The sequence below is a fragment of the Mastigoproctus giganteus genome, chromosome 6 (genome assembly GCF_048544385.1).
Source record: "Mastigoproctus giganteus isolate SK-2022 chromosome 6, ASM4854438v1, whole genome shotgun sequence".
In the NCBI taxonomy this organism is placed as follows: Eukaryota; Metazoa; Arthropoda; class Arachnida; order Uropygi; family Thelyphonidae; genus Mastigoproctus; species Mastigoproctus giganteus.
In genome coordinates, this window is record NC_143580.1 from 162,297,794 (window position 1) to 162,320,973 (window position 23,180).

A 23,180-nucleotide genomic window follows, 5' to 3' on the forward strand; every position below is an offset into this window, starting at 1 on the left:
TGAGCCATCGAGAGCGTTGGTAAAGCAACATTCTTTTAAATGAGTGCTTGACTATTCTTTCTGGGATTAGCTAACAAGCTGTTGATACCCATTCTGCCAATTTTAATGCCAGCGCTTTCTTAATTTTTCTGGAAGGTTGTCAGTCAACAGCCAGGATTCATATTCCTTTCCGAAGTAATCCTTAAATGATTTGTTGACTGAAACATCGAGTGGCTGCAGTTGGCTAGTTATGCCACCAGGAATCACAACCAACTCGCCATGTTTTTGCACAATTTTATTTTTGACCCATTCAGACAAATGCCCACAATGCATCAAGTACTAGCATGCTAGGTGGATTACGAAGACTTCCAGGACGTCTATTCCACACAACATTTAGCCCATCTTCCATATGCTCTGCCGACATCCATCCATTTTTTCTGTGCATGTGCTGATCTTTGGGGAAAATTTCATTCTTCAGTATGGTTTTTAGATTTAAAATTAAATATGGTGGCAACCTTCGACCATCAGTGGTGATACGCTGCTTTTCGTAGCCTGTGCTTATGATCTTGATTTCTTTCACCTTTAGTGTTGATGGTGTAATTTCGAGGCATATCAAAGAAGACCAGGGTTTCATCAGCATTTCTAATTTGACTGAACTCAGTTCCTTTTTTTCATTAATTTCATCACCTGTCGCTGAAAGCTAATCAGCTTCTGTTGAAAGTCTGCAGGAATTTTTTGACAGATAGATGTTCGGCACCTTAACAATAGTCCACTATGACGTACGAGTCTGTCGCACCAGCCGCGACTGCCTTTAAAAATTATTTTCTCTATTCCGAGGGACTTGGCAATTTTTCCGGCTTTCAGTTGCATGGCTTGTCGGGTGATGGGTAACCTTTTGTGCGTGTCTCCGTTACAAAATGTATCACAGCTTCATTGACTTGTGGAAATCTTCCTTTCTTAGACCCTGTAAAGCACTTGGTTGTTGCTTTGCACGAAAATATGGAATTGCGATTATTTCTGCAAAGACAAACATTTACTTCACTTACATCAAAATGTCGACCTGCAGCTCTATTTCTATGTTCTTTTGCGTACACAATAACTTTTTGTTTCAATGCAGCTTCATAGTGTGCAGTCTTTTTGACATTTTAATGTGCAACAAGGGATAAAATTAATGAAATACAGTATCTTCACTTACGTACTTTCGAAGATACAAACAAAACTTCGTGGTTTCGCTGAGTGAGCTCCACTATAATGAAATAATGGTGTCTTCACATTTTGAAAGCACATGAAATCACCCATGCCACTTTATTCTTTAATTGAATTGGAGAATGCAATAACAGTCAAACTTGGAGGCGGGGTTTCCACGTAAAAACAAAACGTGTGGTGCTGTGCAAAGCTTGGGAAAATTCAAAAAAAAAAACTGGGATTGTAAGACGACGCCATCGATTCTAAGACGGACCCCGTTTTTAGAGGTATTTATCGGGGGGGTCCATCTTAGAATCGAAGAAATACGGTAGTTTATTTTATTACTTGTTTATTGTTATTTTTTAATTCATTAATAATTTTTGGCTGGAGCAGCAGATAATACAAATTCATGCCATTCCAGGAGAGATGAAATGTACAGCAGGAGAATTTTTCTGCACATTTTATGGCTGTTTTAAGGATTTTTTTTTTTTTTTGCAGCTCCCATTGGATAGAGCAAAATGATTTGTTATATTTTTAACAAATTAATGACTTAATATTTGTTTTGTTATTGAGGCTCATTTTTAAGAAATTTCAGAGCAGTATGTGACTATTCTGACTGGTCTAAATCTCATCAAACACATATGGGATGCTCTGGGGAGACCCCTAGTAGCATGTCCACACCCACCAAAAAGCTGAAGATTGTGCTGACAGAAGAATGGACGATGTCACTGCAAGAACTTATCAACAAATTGTTCTGAGTATGGACAGGCAGTGCCAAAGCCTGCATCGACATTAGGGGTGGCCATATTTCCTACTGAGGACCACCTCTTCCCATTGTTCCATCTTTGGCAGTGATGCATCTGTATCATGGCAGCCAGTGCTATGTTTCCATTTTTCAATAAAGTCCCTTTGTACTGTTTTGTTTCCATTGTTGTGTTTGTGTTGTTTCCTTCATTTCTGTACCTCACTTGGCTCCTTTGATATGCTTTTTCCTATCAAGCCCACTCCTATGAGAAGCTACAGGTGAAAACTGACTGGTCCTTAAATTTTGCACACCAGTGTATAAAGCTTAAATGAATATTTTTCTGCAATTGGTGCCAGCAAAATTTGACTTAAGATCCAATTTTCTGTTGGAACAGAAATGAAGAATTAAAATCGAATGCATGAGACTGGATTCACCAATTGAACTTTCCTGTGAAGAGCCTTTTGAGCCTAACTCACCTTGATTGGTTCTTGGTTGAGTTGTAGAAATGAATATTCACATTTATCTCAGAATGTAAGAAAATTTCAGATGCCTTTTATCATTATGAAAGTCTGAAAGTCACAATGGAAGTCATAAAACTGAAACCTGCTTATTTCTGGTGTTCGTCAAAAACAAGTACAGAAACAGAATGTCAAACCAAATTAAAGATAAAATTGTTTTCTTTTGTTTCTGATATGAATGCAGTGTGACGATGTTAAACATCATCATTCGTAACATTAATAATATAACTAGCACACATAAATGAGTTCTTGTTATAAGATTAAAGTTTATAAAATTTTTATTGATGTTGATTTATTTGTGTTTTGTTTTTATATATTTATGTATAATTTTATAATATTTTAAAAATATATTGTTATATCCATTTATAATTTTCATTTGCAAAAAGGTAGTAGTAAAAACCTATGTCCAGCTGTATGAAGTTTGGAAAATCTTGCTCTAGGACTTATAGAATGGTAAACTATTAGAAACTTTTCCTAAGTATCAATATGAGTCCCTTGATTTTTTTTTTTTTTTTCCGTATTGGTAAAAACAAAACAAAACACCTTGTGTTTCACTCCTCACACAGGTTCTGCTCCAGCTGACCTTAAAATTGCTGTAAACAGTCAGCCTCAAATTGGCAAAAAAGAAAATTGCCTACAGTGTAGTCTAGTTCTCTTTCCCCATTTGAATTAATCTTGTAGTTCTAGTTTCATTTATAAATGTAAAACTTTTACCTTCACTAATTTTTCTAATCCCTTTCTGCACCTTATAGACTACATCATATCCTCTCTCATATTCAAAATCCCACCTCATATGGAGGTTTTTCTTTTGACAAATTTACCAAGTGCAATTCTTGTCTTTTGACATTTTTAAGAATATCTTATGAAGAGCTCCATATTTGGGAGAGCTCCATATCTTAGGAGAGCTCCATATTTGGACACAATAATTCTTTTTGGTTTTAAAAAACTTTTCCTTATTTAATTATATAGCATAACTCTTTTGCATACAAGAAGTATAAAGAGAAGTGCTGCAATGCATCTTGTATTGTAATCAATTCAAGAATACTCTCTGTGGCCTACCAAGAAAACTTCATAGGATATCCAAAAATAACAGTGTTTGAGATCTGGTGATTGCCCATCGAGGTTTCAGATGAACATCAACCAGGACTACTCCAAAAAATAACATCCTTTGGAGGATTATCAATTATTCTTTCCCCTGACACCACTATGCAAAACGTAAGCCCTTGTTTGTAAGAGCAACCATTTATTGAATAGAACAAAGGGTTGCTCTATGAAGAAAGGCTTAAGTTTTGCAAATTAGTGTCTGGAGACTAGGCACCTGCAAGGTGATCTGATTGAGGTGTATAAAGCCTTGAATGGTTTGAGCATCCTCAGTGCTGATGGGATTCTTCCTCTTGCTCAGAATAATCACCTGAGAGGGAATAGATTCAAATTGAGGAAAGACAGTTGTAGGATAGATGTGCGGAAGTTTGCCTTTAGCCAGTAGGTGGTTGATTACTGGAACAAACTTCCATCTGTTGTCGTAGAAGTTGATAACTTAAAAGATTCAAGGCGGAACTTGACAAACATTTGGAGCAAGTTGCTGCTCCAAATGAGAAGGGTCAGCATGGTTTTTTTTTTTTTTTTTTTTTTTTTTTTTGGCTGATGCTATGTAAGCTTGCATCATGTGCCCTTGCTAATGATATACAGGTGACCCCCGCTTAACGCTGATCATTCGTTCCGGAAAAACAGAGCGCTAAGTGAATCCACGCTAAGCGAGCGCCACTTTCCCATAAGGTAACATATGTATTTGTGAGCTGCGGTCGGTGCCATAGGATATTTCCTAATCAATAATAAACGGTAATGAAAAGATGCACAAATGTCGGTCAAAATATTTAATATTCAAATATTTGCACATATAAAATATTCTGCATTACATACGCATAATTATGTGGTAACTACTTGCGTATCAAAAGTAAACTTAAAATTCCAATTAAAATCATGAATTTAATTGATTTAATTTAATGGATGAATTTAATCATGAAAAATGTGTGGATTTTGAGTTGAACTTTGGCCCTCTTCCAAATAAACTAAAAGGGGTATTAATTTTAAATGGCCCGCAGCGTTACCACCCAACAATAACGTCAACTGATCCTTCGCCGCTTTGAAACTTGGCATGTTTTTTCTTCTTTAAATATGAAACTTCTTTTAGGCATTCGTTTCCACAAAAGTCCTGCTTCATCTATGTTAAAAACTTGTTGAGAAGTATAACACATAATACCCCTCTTCAATAATTTTAACAAGTTCTTTTTTGAAAGTTTCGGCTCCTTGATCTGCATTCTAAATCTATTCTACCAGCCCTTACCAGTTTTAAATGGTTCCACATTTTTTTTAGGCGAGTTTTCTTCAGATCGATCTCGATCTCTCTCTCTCTCTCTCTCTCTCTCTCTCTCTCTCTCTCTCTCTCTCTCTCTCTCAATAAATAAAATAAAAATAAATTTTCTGTTTATACTCCGGGACAACAACCAAGTCAGTAGAGTTTACAATAAATCGTCAATACAAATATTTATCGTATTTAGTAGTCACAGGCTTGAACCCTGGTCCACTCAAGGAACGCGTGCTATGCACTCTCGCTCCTGACCACTGGGCTACGTCAGGCCTAATATTTAACTTAACTGAATTCTGCATTGGACATTATCTTCAATAAAATTAAAGTCTTTCCATTTCAATCCTAATAGCCGGCCTAGTCCTAGTTGCTTGCAGTGGAACAGCTACCTTTCCCGCTGCAAAAATTAATTCTTTATTTTTTTATAATTGTTCTTACAGTTAAAGTTGGAAGTCCTAAATTATGGCACACATCCGCTTGTCGTTGACCGGAATCGATTCGCTTCAAAACGTCTAATTTTCAAATTCAGTCTTTTTCTTACATTTATAGTCTTCGTACTGTGCTCAGACGTTGTTGATTTTTCATTCTTTTTTCATTCTTCGAAAATGTAACTGCGTTGGTTGCATTAATTATGATACAATGTTCGAGTAAACTGTCCGTTTCGCACGTTGTCTAATACGGTACTGAATGATGACTAGACTTCGGATAAATGCATATAACGCAAATATTACAAGCAATATACTTCGTCATTTTCTAAAATGTTGATCTAGGAACTACGTAACAAGCCACTGTACTGAAATTAAATTAGCGTGCGAGAAAATTTCACTGGGCGTGGGAAACGTTTTAATGCTGTTTTGCTATTCATTTTCAAGCTATCGACTCCATCAAATGAAACGATTTCGTTAAATATGTCAAAAATGTAATCTGTAAAAGAGCGTTATAGTGATCTGTGACAGCGTTATAGTCAGACACGGGTTATAATATAATAACAGCGTTATAGCGAATCAGCGTATAGCGAACCGCGTTATAACGGGGGCCTGCTGTACACACATCTAGAGGTGTGATAACTGAGTGGAATCTCATAACCCTTTCATTGAAGAGTTTAAAACTGAAATTCGAAACCAGTGAATTATGCATGTAAAGCACATATATACTAAACAAGACAGTGCTCTAATTTCAACACAGAACATAATCCTAACAATTTGTAGGACTCCAAATCCTAACATTTGTAACTCCAAATCTCAACTCCATTCCTAACTCAACATATTGTTTCTAATGCCAAAATTTGGCCACTCCCAAAATGTCTGCAGTGGTTTAGCCACTTGTGGTTCACTTCAGCACATTAATGTTGATTGTAATGCAGTGCAGCATAAATCATTGAATTGCAGTCCCCACACACTGCCTACTACAGAGATTATCTTATTTGAAAAAAAAAAAAAAAATTCAACTGAAACAACATATGCCAAGAAGCTAAAAGAATTAGTATAGGCTCAAAATTATACCATACCTTTTTTCATTCAAGTAATTTAGAAGTCAGCAAACAACTAAGATAAACAAGGCTGTTAGCACACCAATTACTAGGATAAGTATCACTATATGGAGTAGTAACTGGGCATGAAGAGAGACAATATATGGGCTACCGAGCATGGTGACAATACTAGCTGAAAGGATTTGATTGAATTGTGTAAGGCCTAAAGAGGGGAAAGTTAAGTGAATGTAGGTGCAATTTTTCAAAGAATTATGAAGCTAGAACAGAGTGTATAATTTTATACTAAGGTAGATAAATTATAGGCTGGATAAGAACTTTTCCTTTAGCAAATGAATTGAAATCATTAGAGTAAGTTGTTTCCGTGGGTTGAGACTAACACTTAAAAAGCAGAGCAAACAAGTATATCCTTGTTTCCTATTTCATTGCAGTAGTGGAAATAAAATCAAAATTCAGATATGATATTACACAGTTTAGGTCACAAAGAAACATTCTCTCCTCACTGAAGTCATTTCTTTGCCATTGGTCTTCAGTGAGTGCATATTGTTTCTCAGTGACCCAAATCAAATGCAGCTAACATGTATGAATTGATTTAAAGGATATCCCCTTTTCTGTTTAGTGTATATAAAAAAAATAAAATAAAATTAATAATGAAAATATATTTATACTTCTGCACAAGCACATAGGTTTTCAGAGTTTTGTGCATTTAATCATCGTGACAAGAATACAACCATTACCATATTTAGTGATCATGAACCGCTAAAACAACTCAAATGCATGTGCATCTGCAATCCCCACATGCATTGTCCACTTGATTTCATAGTTACATAATGTATCGGCACCTCTGTGGGCAGGAGCAGCAGTGCATAGCACATGCTTCTTGATTAGACCGGGGTTCGAGCCTGTGCCCACCAAATACGGAAAGGTCAGGAAATGACCACCGCATATCCCGGAGCAGTATCGCATTAGTTGCTAATGCTCCTAAAAAAAACCCATACCAAACATATATATCCCCATCCCCACAATGTCATTGGCATTTACAGTTCACATGAAACAATTGCTTTTGTCCAGTGCAGTATAAGCGAAAGAAGGTTCAGAGTAAATGAATTTTCCATATACCTAGCCCTCACCATGGAGGTGGCAGTCGGCACTGAAACTGGAGCGGTGAAAATTCTCCGCAAAGTTGAATAATACTCATTTAGTAGTCCAGTATATTTGGTGTACCTCTGTGACAATATTAAGGCTTGTTCCCAAGATAAACTTATGATCTGTTGAGTTAGTGCAGATTGTTTCTCGATGACCCAAACCAAGTGTAGGTAACCCTGTATGAATTGATTTAAAGGAATATATGTCCAACCCCCCACTTTTTGCTTTGTGTTAATAAAAAAAAATAAATGAAAGTGTTTGTTTATGCATGGGTAATGCACACCCATCATTTCTACTACCAAGGTAGTTTTAATCATATCTCATATTGTGAATATCTTCACTAGTTGCCATGGTATTGCACTACCTCAAATAAGTAATACTGCACCTATGGAAAAGACTATTGTTGCTTATTCTTGGCAGATACCACCACCTAGATGGTAGCATTTTGAAGCTTGTTGACTTCTCATTGGGACAGTTACCCTGCTGTTGCAATTATTTTTAAAAAAAAAAATAAAATTAACAGTGAAAATCTTTATACTGCTGAACACGCACACATTCGGCTGCATAATTTATCACCCCCCAACACACTGTAATTGGAATTTACGGTTTACATGAAATCAAGTGTTTTTGTTCAGTACAATATAAATTAATAGGATTCATTGTTAGCAGAATTTAAAATTTTCCATATGCATAGCCCCCCACTGAGGAGTTGGCAATCAGCACTCTAATTGTAAAAAAAATTTCTCCACACACAGTTGGATCATACTCATGATTCAAGTGTTCAGTTTGGTTGGTGTGGAGGAACATCAAACTTAGATTTGTTGTGTGTTATCTAATGTCTGTTACTCAACAAAGATTTGTTGAGTAACAGACATTAGCATATTTATGCATTTTATTCTTAGTTAGGAATTTTTGACAGGTTATAATTTGCTAATGTTACAGCCATTTTGAATAATTAATTGCAGATTTGGTTAATACTAAGATGTATTAAGGGCTTATGCCTCATCTTATACACTATGAAGCATCTCTCATATTGTGGAGTTATACTTCATAACTGTTTTGCCATCGTTACATCACTAGGGTACCTACCTACCCACCCACCCACCGGAGAAGGGCCAAATAGTCCTGAAACTGTGCCGTCTGGGTGGTGGTACCTACTGAGAATAAGTAACAACAGTTTTCTCCTTTGGTGAAGCATTACTTATTCGAAGTAGTGCAATATCATGGCAACTTGTGAAGATTTTTACAATATGAGATATAACTTAAAACAATGTTGCCTTTGCAAAAATTTGCTAATTCAGAGTTTAGCTGTGTACTAATATGCATTTGCACTAACCTAATTCATTCTGTATTTTTTTTTTTACTTTTCGGATTTATGGTTATATTAATAAAACTAGAAAAATTAAACAATTAAAAAATTTTTTAGTTTTGTGTCCTTGTGCATATAACAGTATGATTTGTTTTTAAACTTCCAGTATGATATGTTTTTAAACTTTAATGTATTTGAAAATGGGATTAAATGCAAATTTAACTGGCTAAATTTTAGTATGCCATTTTTGGAAGTGGTTTCTTCTAGTACTTTATAAAAAATAAGATGAGATGTGTGAAATTTGGGAGGAAAAAGCCATTTTTATATTAGTTTTTTTATATATATTTTTATTTTACAAATTTTGCATTGACTTTTTCAGAGGGGATATTCTGATTAAAGTGTTACTGGGAATCACACTGTTTTTCTCAACTGAGAAAAATTAAATCTTTCTACTAAAATCAGTTGCTATATATTTTCCAGATATTAAAGAGAGAGTGGCCAAAAAATTGGCCGAGCTTTATTAGTGACATCGTTGGTGCAAGTAAAACAAATGAAAGCCTTTGTCAGAATAATATGAACATTTTAAAATTGTTGAGGTAAGTTTAAAGATTTTGTTTAATGTTCTTACAACAAAATTTTTTAAAATAAGTAAATTACCTGAGGCCCAATTTTTTTTTTTTTTTTTTTTTTTTTGCTTTCTTTTGGGAAATTATCTATTCATGCTTGTGTATATTTGCTTTTGAAGTATGGTAGATTTCTACAGGCAGGTATGCTGCTATGAAGTGTCCATGCCGATTATTAGGAAAGAGTAAAGTGTATGCTCCACAGGTAGTAGGCTGTGGTGCTCCCCACCGGGAAAAGGAGATAAATCAGGCACGGCAAGGTGTCAGATCTGGGATCCCATTTGGCTAGTTGGCAGAAAGGCTGCAATGAAGTCGTTCACTTTGACTCTCCAAGTGGTGGACCCAGTCTCGGCAGAGGCCAGGATGCCTTGCCTGCACGTGACAGCCCAGTTACATTTAGGTCCAAGTGTTTGGTCACATCCAATTAGGACTAAGTTGTCTTTCAGTTGCTGTAGGCTGTCACTGCCTCTTGCGTTCAAGTCCTGTAGTCACTCAGCTGGTCTCAATCAGAGCCAGTTTCATGTTTGCTTCCTTTTAGTCTATTGCAGTACTTTGCCCACTGCTGCAGTATTCAGGCAGTTTCCATCTCTTTTTTGTTTAGGTTGTCACTGTCTCGGTTTATTGCGTCCGGTGTCTGGTTTTCAGCTTTGTTGTTCACACCCAGTGACATCATGTTGTCTCCTCCCTTGTTTCTGTTGGTCTTTGTCAGTAGTAGTCCTGTCCATATTTGTTCACACCTCATTAGGACAGTTTTCTCCTTCATTACTGCAATTGGTCGCCATCTGAGGTGATCATGTTCAGGTCCATCTCGGATTGTCACTTTCCACTGGTCTTGGTTCTACTGGTCGCATCCTGGGTGGACTTGATTTATCTTCCTTCAGGTGGTCGCTGCCTCTGGCAGTCATGACCGGGGTTTAGTCTTGCCTCTGTGTTAAGCGTTTCTTTTGTGTTATTCTGTCCTGCTTGTCTATTAGGCTCTGTTAATGGCCAGTTGTGTTCTTTGTGTCTGTTCAGTGGTCCAAAGTCTGATATTTGTTTCAGGGTGATGGAAGTGCTCTTTGCCTTGTGAAGAGATTTTGAGCGAAAGCATGAAAGCCTTATAGTTTATAGAAGTAATATCACAGAAATATGTGAAATATTTTTCTGCTATATGATTAAAGCTCATTGACTACTTAAAACACTGCTCTAGCGCCTCCCCCACCCCCCCAAGAAAATGAGCAATGCAAGAAAGTAAACTTATACAGCATCAACAAAAAGAAAGAAAGAACCTTTACATATAACCTGTGCATCCTCTAATAGTTGTATAGTTCCTTGAATTTATTTAAACTACTCATTGGCTGAAGACAAAATTTCTGCTCCTCCATCCTGTAGCCATTCTTTCTGAATTTAAATCTGTTAATATGCAGTGTGAGCAAGAGGAAGGATTTCATCAACATTGAGTTCACTCAATCTCTTTCAAAGTCTCAACACCTCAACTAGATCTTTATGCAGGACATCTCCCAGCAAGATCACCCCTTTTTTACCTTCACCATTCACCATTTCCCTTCACCCCCTCCCCAATGCATAAACACATCCACACTCCTCTCAAAACAATGCTTCTAGACCTGCATTCACACACCTCCCTACGCATGCTAGGAAAAACTGTGCATCGCTGACAAAACCCTATAAGCCACCCCAGCAGCCCATCTGCACTGCTCAGAGACTGCACAATAACCTTCACGCCATTTCATTCACCATTTGCTTGACCATTTTGGCATACAGTTGATATGTTAATTTGGTATCACTTCCACCACATGCAGCACCTTGGTCTTCCATCAGTATTTTGATGTGAAAAGGTTTTAAAGTACTAGTGTCCTAGCTAACACTAATTGGGAATTGAATGAGTTTATTATAATTGAGAAGGGAATGAAAAAGAAATTATAAGTAAAATTAAACAAGACATGTTGATTTCATATAATCTGTCCAGTTGTATTAACTCTTTGTGAGTTTGACAAATAAGTAGAGGTTCTTGGTGGCAGATGAGTTTGAAGTTTCTGCTATGGCTGGTTCTTCTGTGGAGTAGAATTTAGGGAGGGGGGGTTGGAACTTTGATAGCTAATTGCTTTTTAAATGTCAGTTTGTGCTTATTTTGAAACTGTTGCCCAACATTATGAAATTATTTTAAGAAATCAAATCAAAAATTTTTAAAAAGTATTACCCATGAATTTAATAAAAAAAAAAAAAAATTTGTCATCTGCATTATTTATTTGTTATTTAATTCAGTTTCATCAGTTTGTAGATATGAATTGCAGAGAATATTGGTTATTTTAAGCCTGAATCAGACAACTGCCAACAATAGTGATTTTTAGTTTTAAAAACTATTTTCACGCTGCCATGTATTTGAACTGTCTGGTATTAGTTGGAAATAGAAATATGATGGCAATACATACTGGAAGATATGCAAGCAATTGGCATGATAGTGGATGCAGTTTGTACTGCATCCAATATCATGCAAACCTAAATTTATGTACATCCTCTGGAAAGTTAAGGAATTAATAAAGAGGAAAAAAGGTGATCAAACCTTTAACTCTAAGAGAAGCATATGATCTCTCAATTGTTAAAGGAAGGGCATGTGTGCTCATCAGTTAATTTCATATATATGTAAGTGAATTCCATCTGGCATTATTGTATTGAAAGAGTACCCATTTAATATTATGTAATAATAATAATAATATTTTATTAATATAACATTATTCTATTTTATTTTAATATTTGTAAAATAATAAGAAAAGTTTACCTCAATATAGTATGTAGAACACTTCCGTATGATACTCTCCAGAAATTAAAACGAAAAAATCTAAAAACTTACATTAGAATAATAAATAATTAAAAATAAGAATATTAATTAAAAGAATTAAACAAAAAAATTGCAAAACGATTTTCCTTCCTGAAGCTGACAATGCTTTTCATTCACATTCTTTTAATTCCTGTGATCACGACATATGGTCAAAGAGCGTCAGCTTCAGTAAGGAAAATCGTTTTGCAATTTTTTCGTTTAATTCTTTTAATTAATTTTCTTATTTTTAATTGTGTTAAATTGATTTTTAATTATTTGTTACTCTTAATATTTGTAAAATAATAAGAGGAGTTTACCTCAATATAGTACGTAGAACACTTCCGTATGATACTCTCCAGAAATTAAAACGAAAAAAATCAAAAAACTTACATTAGAGTAAAAAATAATTAAAAACCAAATTAACACAATTAAAATCAATTTAACACAATTAAAAATATTAAAAAATATTCAAAATGATTTTCCTTCCTGAAGCTGACAACGCTTTTCGACCATATGTCATGATCACAGGAATGAAAATTACCGAATAGGGTTGAACATGAAACTTAAATAGTGATTATTTGTCTTCGCGCATGCACGTAAAGGTCCAAGCATCGGAGATCAAATATGGCCAACGAACATTAACAGAATTCTCGTGTAATTTAATTTCTACGGTTTCTGCAATTAATAGTCGAATATAATTACGTTGGACTTTAAGTATTCTGGCCTCGTTAAATAAAAGAGTATGTTTTTCATTAATGGCATGAAAGGCTAATTGTGACGCTGCTGAATGAGAATAACGAACTGAGGCTTCATGTTGATTTACACGAATAGTCAGAGAAAAACGCGTCGAACCTTGGTAAGACGAGTCACAACCACCGCAAGAAATGTTGTATACCAGGTCATTAATTTGTGTTGCGAATGCAGAAAGAACCTAGCGATTGTTCAGTATAGTGTGTAATTTCCGCATTGGCCTGGCCACAGTTTTAAATTCGGTATCTTTAAAGAATCTATTAAGCTGTTTGTGCAACATAAGGGACAGAAATAAAGTATTTTTTTTTGATATTATTATTGTTGGTTGGTGTTTTGGATTTTGTATCTTATCCTTAGCCTGTACCCTAATTCGGGTTATTGTGGGAAGGGAATAACCCCTGTTTAAGAACCTGCTAGTTAATATATGTATTTCTGAGCCCAAAGCAGATTCCGTAGTTGAATATTTATAGGCATTTAGAAATTGATTAAAGATAATCGGTCTTTTGTAGGTGAACGGGTGATACCTATTATAATGTAGAAGTATACCAGTGCTTGTAGGTTTTCGATAGATGCTAAATTGGATTTTATTCGAGTCCCTGGTAAGCGTAAAATTTAGAAAGTTTAATGACTTTGTATCCGTATCCTCCCTTTCCAATGTAAATTTGAGTCTAGAATGAATATTATTAAATGAATGTAAAATGTCTTGGATAGTACTACTATCAGTAATAACTAGAATATCGTCTAAATACCTTCGTCTAATTTTCATTCCTGTGATCACAACATACGGTCGGAAAGAGTTGTCAGCTTCAGGAAGGAAAATCATTTTGAATATTTTTGTTGGATTCTTTTTAATATTTTTAATTGTGTGTTAAATTGGTTTTTAATTACTTTTTTCTCTATTGTAAGTTTTTTTTTTTTTTTTTAATTCGGTTTAATTTCTGGAGAGTATCACACGGAAATGTTCTACGTACTATATTGAGGTAAACTCCTCTTATTATTTTACAAATATTAATATCAACGTAGAATGTATTGAGCATTACAGCTCTAGTTCATACTATATAATTCATTTTATTTTAATAGAATAATGATATATTCTCTTAAATTTTTAAAAGATTAAAAGGATGGTAGGTTTTTATTTTGTGAAGATTTATCATTTCATTTTATGTATAATTTATTAAATATGAATTTTTTCTGAGGCATGTTTTATTTTACATAGTGAAGAAGTATTTGACTTTTCAAGTGGTCAGATGACACAGGCAAAAGCAAAACATTTAAAGGACACTATGTGTAATGAATTTTCCCAAATCTTCCAACTTTGCCAGTTTGTCATGGTGAGATATTTTTGTCTGCTTTATTAGCTGATGTAGAGGTAACAGAGAGATAATTGATGTTTTACATTTAAAATGAAATAATCATAATCATTTGTTATATTCAGATTCACTTTTTCATGAAAAGCTGTCTTTCTGCTAAAGTTTAAAATTGTGTTACATGAATATTAATGTTCATAAGGCCAAATAAAATAAACAAGTGAACTCTATTCTAAAAAGTAAAACCTAATGCCACCTCAGCCCTTGTCAATCTCTGTGTGCAAAGCAACTTACTACATTGTTCAAGTACGTATTAGCTGAAGGTGAACTTTGTCAATTTTAATCTCCTGTTCTGTAAAGTTTTAACGTATGTTCTCCTATTTTTGCTTCACTTGCCAAAGTGAAAATACTAGCTTTCTTCATTCATCTTATTCATTAAAGCACTTTAACACCTCTAAAAGGTCACGCTGAGGTGTCTAGTTTCCAGACTCTACAGTTCACATAATCTAAGATGTTCCTCATATGGAGGGACAACCATCAGTACTCTTTCCACCTAGTTGCTCTTGTTTCTCTAGAACTTTCATGTTCTTTTTTATGCGATGCTTCTAGAAATGAAAGCAGTATTCCCAATGGGGGTCTTGCTATCATTTTATAAAGAGAAATAATAACATTCTTTTGCACAGCTAGGAGGAAAGGTCCTGTTGATTGTTGATAGTATTCCCTGAAACTTCCTGGCTGGCTGCTTACACACTGCAAGGAAAACTTTGTCTGTCTGCTTTTATCATAACCCATAAATATTTTGCATCTTGAACTGTCTAATTCTGCGTAGCTTAGTTAGTCATTCCCAGATTACTTTCCCTCAAATGCATATTCTTACATTTAGCCAGAGTAAACTTAAATTGCTAACTTCCAGGCTATATGCTTAACTGATATATGGCATTCTGAAGCAGCATAGCAAGGTTTCTTTAAATTACCAGCTTTGGAAGCTTTCCACATATATCCTATCATTGTCATCATGGAAAATCAGAAATGGCAGGGGGGGGGGGGCTGTGTATTGATAGATTCCTTGAAGTTTTTTAAATTTGGTTTACATATCACTTTCCATTCACTGAAGGCATTGCTGCTATTAGCACATCATTCTTATATCAGAAGGCTGTTTTGCTTTATCAGCTCATAAAAGAACCCTTGATTCATGCAAATGTTAAGTTGATCCGTATAAATCTGAGAAATGCATATCTGTATTATCCATGTCCTTTCTAATTAGCAGTTTCCCCTGAACCATTACAGGAAGGCTGCCTGTGGGCTGTAAAAACAGTTCTTGGGGAATTGCAGGCTGCAGTAGTATGCATACAGCACAATAGTGGCATTACTGAAAGAAATGTGTATTGAATATGATTCGCATATTCTTCTTTGTGTCAAAATACACAATCTGATGACCACGAAAATTTATGAAGGTCAATATAAATTGTGATTTTCTTAAATCTTATATTTGTGTATCTCTTTTATATAACACCATTAATTTGTGAAAGTGTTGGCAGTACTTGGAGCTCACTACAAATATTAGATGGCTGTGGTCCTCCAATTTAGCATGCCTATCTAGCATATAAGGTCTCAATGGTATTAGCAAAGACACTTGTACTATCTGTTTTATTCCATTTTTACAAAATGGATTCCTTCTTTTTATTAGGGCCAGCCATGCTAATGAAAATTTCCCCCACCAGCCTTTCAGTCAGCTTAAGTTAATAATAATTTCATCACATGCTTTCTCAGATTTTCTGCTTTAGAATTTCAGACACAAATACATTCTGAGTGGCATTTTCTTTCCATTGAATCATCAATTCAAGTGTAACTAATGTTACTGCCTACAGTAATAATAGTGAGCTCTTTAGACTCCATAAAGACAGCGAAATGTTCAGTTTTGCTCCCAGCAGATTGTACTAAAACCACATGGGATTACTAAATTATATTTTTATATGAATATAAAAAAAGAAATGGGTTTGGTGATTGGGGTGGCCAAGATGTTTGGAAACAACTGCTGAAGAACCGGTCATCTGTAAAGTGTTGCTTTAAATCTTTGGACACAACGTTAGATGTGGGGTGGCACACCATCTTGCATGAATATGGTATTTTGAAGGCACCCATGTTGTTGCAGCTCTTGTATTGCGAAATTTGCCAGCATTTCATAATATCATTGTCCAGTGGCGTAACAGGTGCGGGGTCCAGTCGGTGTTACCTGTTCAAAAAAATATGTCCGAATCATGAATGTGGCCATAACTCCACACCACACTGGGTAACTAGGATAACTAGGGTTTTCTGTTGCCTAAATGCAACGGTTGTGCGTTTTCACTTGTCGATTTAAGCAGAAGTGGCCTTCATCACTGCAAAGGATGTTCCATGTCCAAAGTGATATCCACTTGGGACATGGCAAGTGTGTATGTGAAACTAATATCTGCATCACCATGCTTTAGCATGTGCCTCTTTTAATGGTAGTACCGCAACACCTGACATATTACTAGCCTTACGGGCAAGCCACTTCATGAGAAACAGCTGGCACATTTGAGCTACTACATGAAGATTGACTTTATAAATCCACAACAGCCATAGCCACATCTTCAACATGAGAGGGAGTCCACTCGTTTTCAACCTCTACCTGGTTTGAACACCAAGAATCCCCTCTCGCTTTAAACTTCGCACTCATTTTGTGGACAGCACAAACAGTCGTAGGTCCATGGCTTATGCAACTTTGTACTTCTGATGCCGGAATTTGCTAATAGGCTGCAGCTGCATTGTTGCTAATAGCACCTTTTCCTGAAACATTGTTGGCATTGCTGTAGTGCAGGCAAACATCTACTGTATGATTTTGAAGAGACTGCTTTGTTTTTATACAGTACAGTCGAGCTGAGTAGTGGCGCTGTGGCAATAACTTACGTTATGCAAATAACGTAAGTTATTAGCGTGATCGTAACTAAGATAGTTATGTGCCATGCAGTGACAAATTTTGTAACTAATTTTTTTTCCCGATAAATGGCGAGCGCATTCTTTATTGTACCTGTTGTCGAAATTTCTCTTCAGTATGAGACTTACAATTCGCTCCAGAACCCTCTACATAGGGATACTTTAATTTTAACAACCCTGTATATATCAAATGTAATGTTTTAAAAAAATTACATTTGATGAAAAAGTTTCAGTTAATGAAAGATTAATAAGTCAGGTATGACAGTATTCTATATACCAACACACACTTTTTTTTTAAATGAAATTTTGTTTATTAATGGCCGTTTTAAATATGGTTAAAACAAAGCCATTAATTGTGATTGTGAAATGACAAGAGTAAATATTTACTGCTTACACAAATTTAATTTAAGAATTCCACTTGTGCACTTTGAAGGCTTGCATGTTCTGAAATCTCTGAAGATTATCATGTGGATCTCTAATTTGTGGCCATATATACTATATACTATAGAAAATTGTGTAATCCAGCTTTCAGTAAATTTTTGGAGGAAATACTGTTTGTCATTTGTTTCCTGTCAAAAACCATCATATGTAAAAAAAAAAAAAAAAAAAAAAAAAAAATTGTTTCAGTAGTAAATCTGTTTGCAACTTCATAACAATGGCTAGGAATGGACGAAAACTAATGTAATTGTTAGTGAACACATCACTGTGGAAAAGTTGCATGTTGAGGAAGCAGCATTAACTTTGGCTTCCGATTTGCAATCGCTGAAGTTGTTAAATGATTCTCTCCCCTTTTTTACCTGAAAGTTGAAATGACTGTAGAGCTGATCTTATAGTAGAAACTTTTAGGCTAATGATACTTGTCACTATAGGGATTGAGAGAGAGAGAGAGAGATGTGAATTTTTACAGATGTTTTAAAACATCAGAGAGCTAGATGTAACATATGCACTTGTGTTATATATAATGTCTGGAATTCATTTATTTATTTTATTTTTTTATGAAAACCCCAAACACGAGAGATATTAGAACCTATAGTACAAAGGGTACTAGGAAAGTTTTGCAATATGACGCAACAATGAATCACAGGAAGCTGCTTGTTGCTGCATGTTGAGACATGTTCATACGTGCATAGTAGCCGCCGCGCCAAGTCGATGGGCTCAGTTATTCATTAGTAGTGAGAGTGTAAAGTGCTTGCGATGGCATCGTGGTCACGAAATGAGATAAGGACAGTTTTGCGGTATAATTTCGTGCGTGGTTTAACCATAGACCAGTGCTTAGAAGAAATGACTCTTGCACTAGATGATGATTGTCCACATCGTACAACGATATTCAGGTGGTATAGAGAATTCCAAAGGGGAAATTTCACTCTGGAGGATTCTGAGAGGCCGGGAAGGCCACGAACGTCAGTTACGGAGGAAAACGTTACTGCTGTGAGGAAAATGCTTGACGAAAACAGGCGAGTGACCTACCAACAGATAGAGGATACTTTGGGCCTAAATGCACCAGCAATTCGTTCGATTCTGCAAGATCATTTGCACGTGAAGAAACTTTGTTCTCTCTGGGTGCCGCATCAACTGACTGAAGAGCAGATGACACGACGTGTGACTTGGTGCCGGGAGATGTTAAAAAAGTTTGATAAGGGACAATCTCGGTATGTGAACAACATCGTGACAGGTGACTTGGCTATACTATTACGATCTGCCGACCAAGGCTCAAAACAAAGTTTGGGTCTTTGATGATGACGACACACCCGTAATTGTAAGAAAATCCCGATCTGTAAAGAAGAAAATGATAGCTGTATTTTTCAAATCGAGTGGAATTGTGGAACGTGTCGTTTTGGACACGCAGAAGACAGTCACAGCTAAGTGGTATACTGAACAATGCCTGCCTAAAGTCATTGGATCTATGAAGAACCTGCGGCCAAAGTCAAGAATGGACACCTGGTACCTCCATCACGATAATGCTCCAGCTCACCGCGCCAAAGCCTGAACCGAATATTTGACCACGACAGGACTGAAACTTCTCGAGCACCCTCCCTACAGTCCAGACCTTGCTCCCTGCGACTTTGCACTGTTCCCGCATGTGAAAATGAAGCTAAAAGGGAGGTGGTTTTCCAGTGATGAGGACCTTCTACGGGCTTTGGACAACGAATGTGCTTTACTTCCTAGTGAAACTTGGCAGAACTGGTTTAAAGATTGGTTTCGGAGGATGGAGAGGTGTATTGAATGTAGAGGAAATTAATTTGAAAAAAATAAACAAACAGAGCTGTATTGCAAAACTTTCTTAGTACCCTTTGTACTTTGTACTGTGCATGGGTTGAAGTTTGAGGAGATGAAAGAAGATGCTTTTTGGCATTAGATTTGAACTCTGTAGATTGTAATTTTCAGGAAATACATTTGAACGAAGATTCCAGAAAACGGAAACTTGAATGAATAAATATACGAAGAAGAAAAGGTAGTTCTCGAGTTTGAAGTTTGGCAGTAAAAGGAGGTTGACTGGTTGTGGCACATGTTCAGACTGCTTTGGAAGTGAGAGCAGGAATTATATAAGTAAATTCAGAAGAACAGTGCCCACAGAAGTATGTATATACAGCAGAAACAGAATGTCTATGACACAGAGTGGAGAGAGAGAGAGAGAGAGAGAGAGAGAGAGAGAGAGAGAGAGAGAGAGAGAGAGAGAGAGAGAGAGAGAGAGAGACTGTTAGAGATGAATCATTAATTAGCCTAACTGCACTCTTTTGAACAGAATCCAGGAGCCTGATAGAAGTTTTGGGGAAATCGCCCCAGTTATGGGAACAATATTCCATGGTAGGGGAGATCTGCAATTTGTACAGAGTGAACAGCTCTTTGGAAATAAAGTAACTCCAAGAGAAGAAGAGAAAACTCATTTTTTTAGATGCAGAGGGAGCAATATTTGTAATGTGCTTATGTCAAGAGAGATTAGAGGTCAGAGTAATCCCTGATAGAGATATGATCTTGCCTAGAAGTCAGTGTCAAGAAAGATAAGCATAGGAGCAGAAGAATTCTTTTTATGAGATATAAGACAGGACTGAGTTTTAGAAGGATTGAAATGAACTAAGTTATCTTTACCCCGCTGAAGAATCATCTGGAGATCAGCATTTAAAGAATTGATAGTGAATGTTTGAGAAGTTGAAGGTGTTTGTGCAGGGCAAGGTTTCTCAAACTGGAACGTGGAATGTAATGTGTTATCATGAGCAAAACTATTGTTAGATTTCCTGTCAATGGAAGATAGTCATTAATATACAAGAGAAGAGTAGGAAGAAGAACTGAATCTTGGTGAAGACCAACCTTAGTGAAGAAGTTAGAAAATAGAGCCATCTGCCATCAGGTATTATATAGAAAAATGAATATCCAATTACAAAAAAAAAAAAAACAGTTGGAAAATCATGAGATGGAAGCTTACTTAGGAGACCTTTAATCTAAAAACAATCAAAAGCCTTTGAAATGTCAAGAGCAACTGCTTGGTGTAACCAAACCTTTCCATTGAATTTGTCCTTAGATGGGGAACATAGTCCAGAATATCACCAGTGAATCAACACTGACAGAATCCTTACTGGATTCCATCAATGTCAATCCACCTTCCATCCGATCCTTGGTCAGATGGAATTTTTTAGGTAGTTTTAAGATTTGGCAGTTAATTGATTTATCTTACTTTAGAAAGAGTAGAAGTGCAATGGGATGATAATTGATGGATGTAATGGATTTAACTGGCTGGATATGAGCAAATTTCCAAGAAGAAGGGAAAACACCTTTGGAATAAGAAAGTGAAAAAAAGTGACACAGAACAGTAGTAAGTTCAGGAGCAGAGGTTTTAAGAACAAGTAGAGAAATACCATAGGACCTGGAGCTTTCTTAGCAGCAAGGTTGTTCAAAATCCTTTTGACGGAAGACTGCTGGAGGCATTTCATAGAGTGTCACTGGGAATTGTAGGAGGTGGTTTACCAAGATCATCAGTACAAAAATTGGAAGGAAAACGGGTTACTATCAGGTCAGCTTTATCTATTTATTAACCTAATTTAAGATTTTGCATTATGTAAAATGTATGTATTTTTAAATATGGATAAGATATATTATAATAAATAATTGCAAGATGTTTTTATGGAACATTTTCTTTAGTCAATACTTACAACTTTGGTGGAAAATTTTTTAACAGGTTCCATTTATGTATGTGTGCACGTAGACATTTATCTGTGATCAATTTCAAAATTTTTATTTATTTTTTTGAAACAGGAAAATTCTCAGAATGCACTGCTTGTGCATGCAACATTAGAAACTCTTTTGAGGTTTCTGAATTGGATTCCTCTAGGCTACATCTTTGAGACTAAGTTGATTAGCACCTTAATATACAAGGTAAGCATTTCTTGTAATTAACAGTAATATTTGACAGTTGAGTTTAATATACCACATTTAATTATTAATAGTTCTTCTGTCTTGATATTTCTTATTTAATCCTTTCACAAGTATATATGTATACATTCCACATAGGAAATTCTTCATATATATATATATATATATATATATATATAGAGTCAATTCCGGTTATTTAGGACACATCGGGACTAGTGTATTTTGGCCCGATTAAGCGGCTGCCCCAGTTATCCAAAGTTTCACGTAAACAGTTAAAAAAAAAAAATACAGTGGACCCCCCCATTTACAATTGGTTCATTGTACAATCAAATCACGTTACGATGGACTCATCATAGTAAAGTACCATTCACTGTACTGTGCAGTAAGTGCCGGTCATTGTGATCATGTTTGTGAATTGAATTTTAATTCTATTAAACAGCAATTCTAATTAGCGAAAAGGAGGAATATTATCCACAGGCTATAAAAGTAAAGATATATTAAGCACATATTTACCCTTTATTACTTTACCAATTAAAACTTTAAATGATATGTGAAAATCGGAATAATATATGTGATAATTGGAATAATTAATACGTATTGTAATATGTACATACTAACTAGTTGACATTTCTGTTCACTGACATTTGTGGGTGGGGGTTAAAATTTAAAAAAAGTAAAAAGATAAGCAATTGATAACAAAGAACACGGCACACACAAATTGCAAGTAACACGATACGTGCAAGTGAGAACGGAGTAACAAGTTATGAAGCTTTTAAAATAGGAATGAAGGGAAGATTCTGAAAATTAATTTTTTTATATGATTGAAGATTCCATGGAAGTGTAAATGCATTTCGCCATAATAATTCACAGAATTCAAGCTGTTGGTATTGTCGCAAATTCAGTAAGATTGAGTTTACTATCCATGTATGATAGATTGCACTAACAGAAAAGCCCAATAAACAGGTGACTGCTAATATGGTTATGACCTCCAGAAATCTCTCCGTACCACGTGGTTCGGTCGGAGACAATCGTAGGGTAATCTCCAATGCTGCGGTCTCCTGTCCCAATTAAACAGCATGTTGTTCCAATTAAGCAAAGTAAATTCTGGCTATTTTCTTGATTGGATTGTGTTTTTTTAAGATTTGCTCCAATTAATCAGTGGCCCAAATAACTGGACTCCACTGTATATGTTTGCATTTTCATTACAAATTCTCTCTCTGATAAATCAAGTTTTACGCGGAGTTTTCGAGCTCCCCCCCCCCCCCCCCCCAATTAAAAATCAATCTTTTTTTTTTTTTTTTTTTCAAATCCATTGGTGAAGATGCAATCCAGACACGCAAACATATAATTTTAAGTTTTGGTATTTTTAGGCATGTTAGCCTGTTGTCTTCATCATGTCCGTCCATCCGCATATAACAACTAGACTTCTTGTGGGTGGATTTTTATGAAATTTTGTTTGGTTCATATCGAAAGATTTGTTGAGCCATCTCAAATTTCACTAAAATTGGACAAATAGAAACTGAGAAGTTATTATTTTATTTTTCCATACTATTTGTATAGAAAGAAGAAATACATGTATAGTATATGTAAAGAAGAAATATTTGTATAGAAGAAGGTTAAATGTAGTTTTGA

General features: G+C 35.6%; 1 protein-coding gene across 2 annotated transcripts in view; it reads left to right on the forward strand.

The window, feature by feature from the left end:
- Window positions 1-23,180, forward strand: part of emb (exportin-1 emb) — a 457,135-nt gene that overhangs the window by 119,533 nt on the left and 314,422 nt on the right. For both annotated transcript variants that reach the window (XM_090376567.1, XM_090376568.1), the window contains 3 exons: window positions 9,214-9,329; window positions 14,138-14,252; window positions 21,432-21,551. In XM_090376567.1, the coding sequence (XP_090232693.1) occupies window positions 9,214-9,329; window positions 14,138-14,252; window positions 21,432-21,551 (351 nt within the window). The remainder of the gene's footprint in view (window positions 1-9,213; window positions 9,330-14,137; window positions 14,253-21,431; window positions 21,552-23,180) is intronic.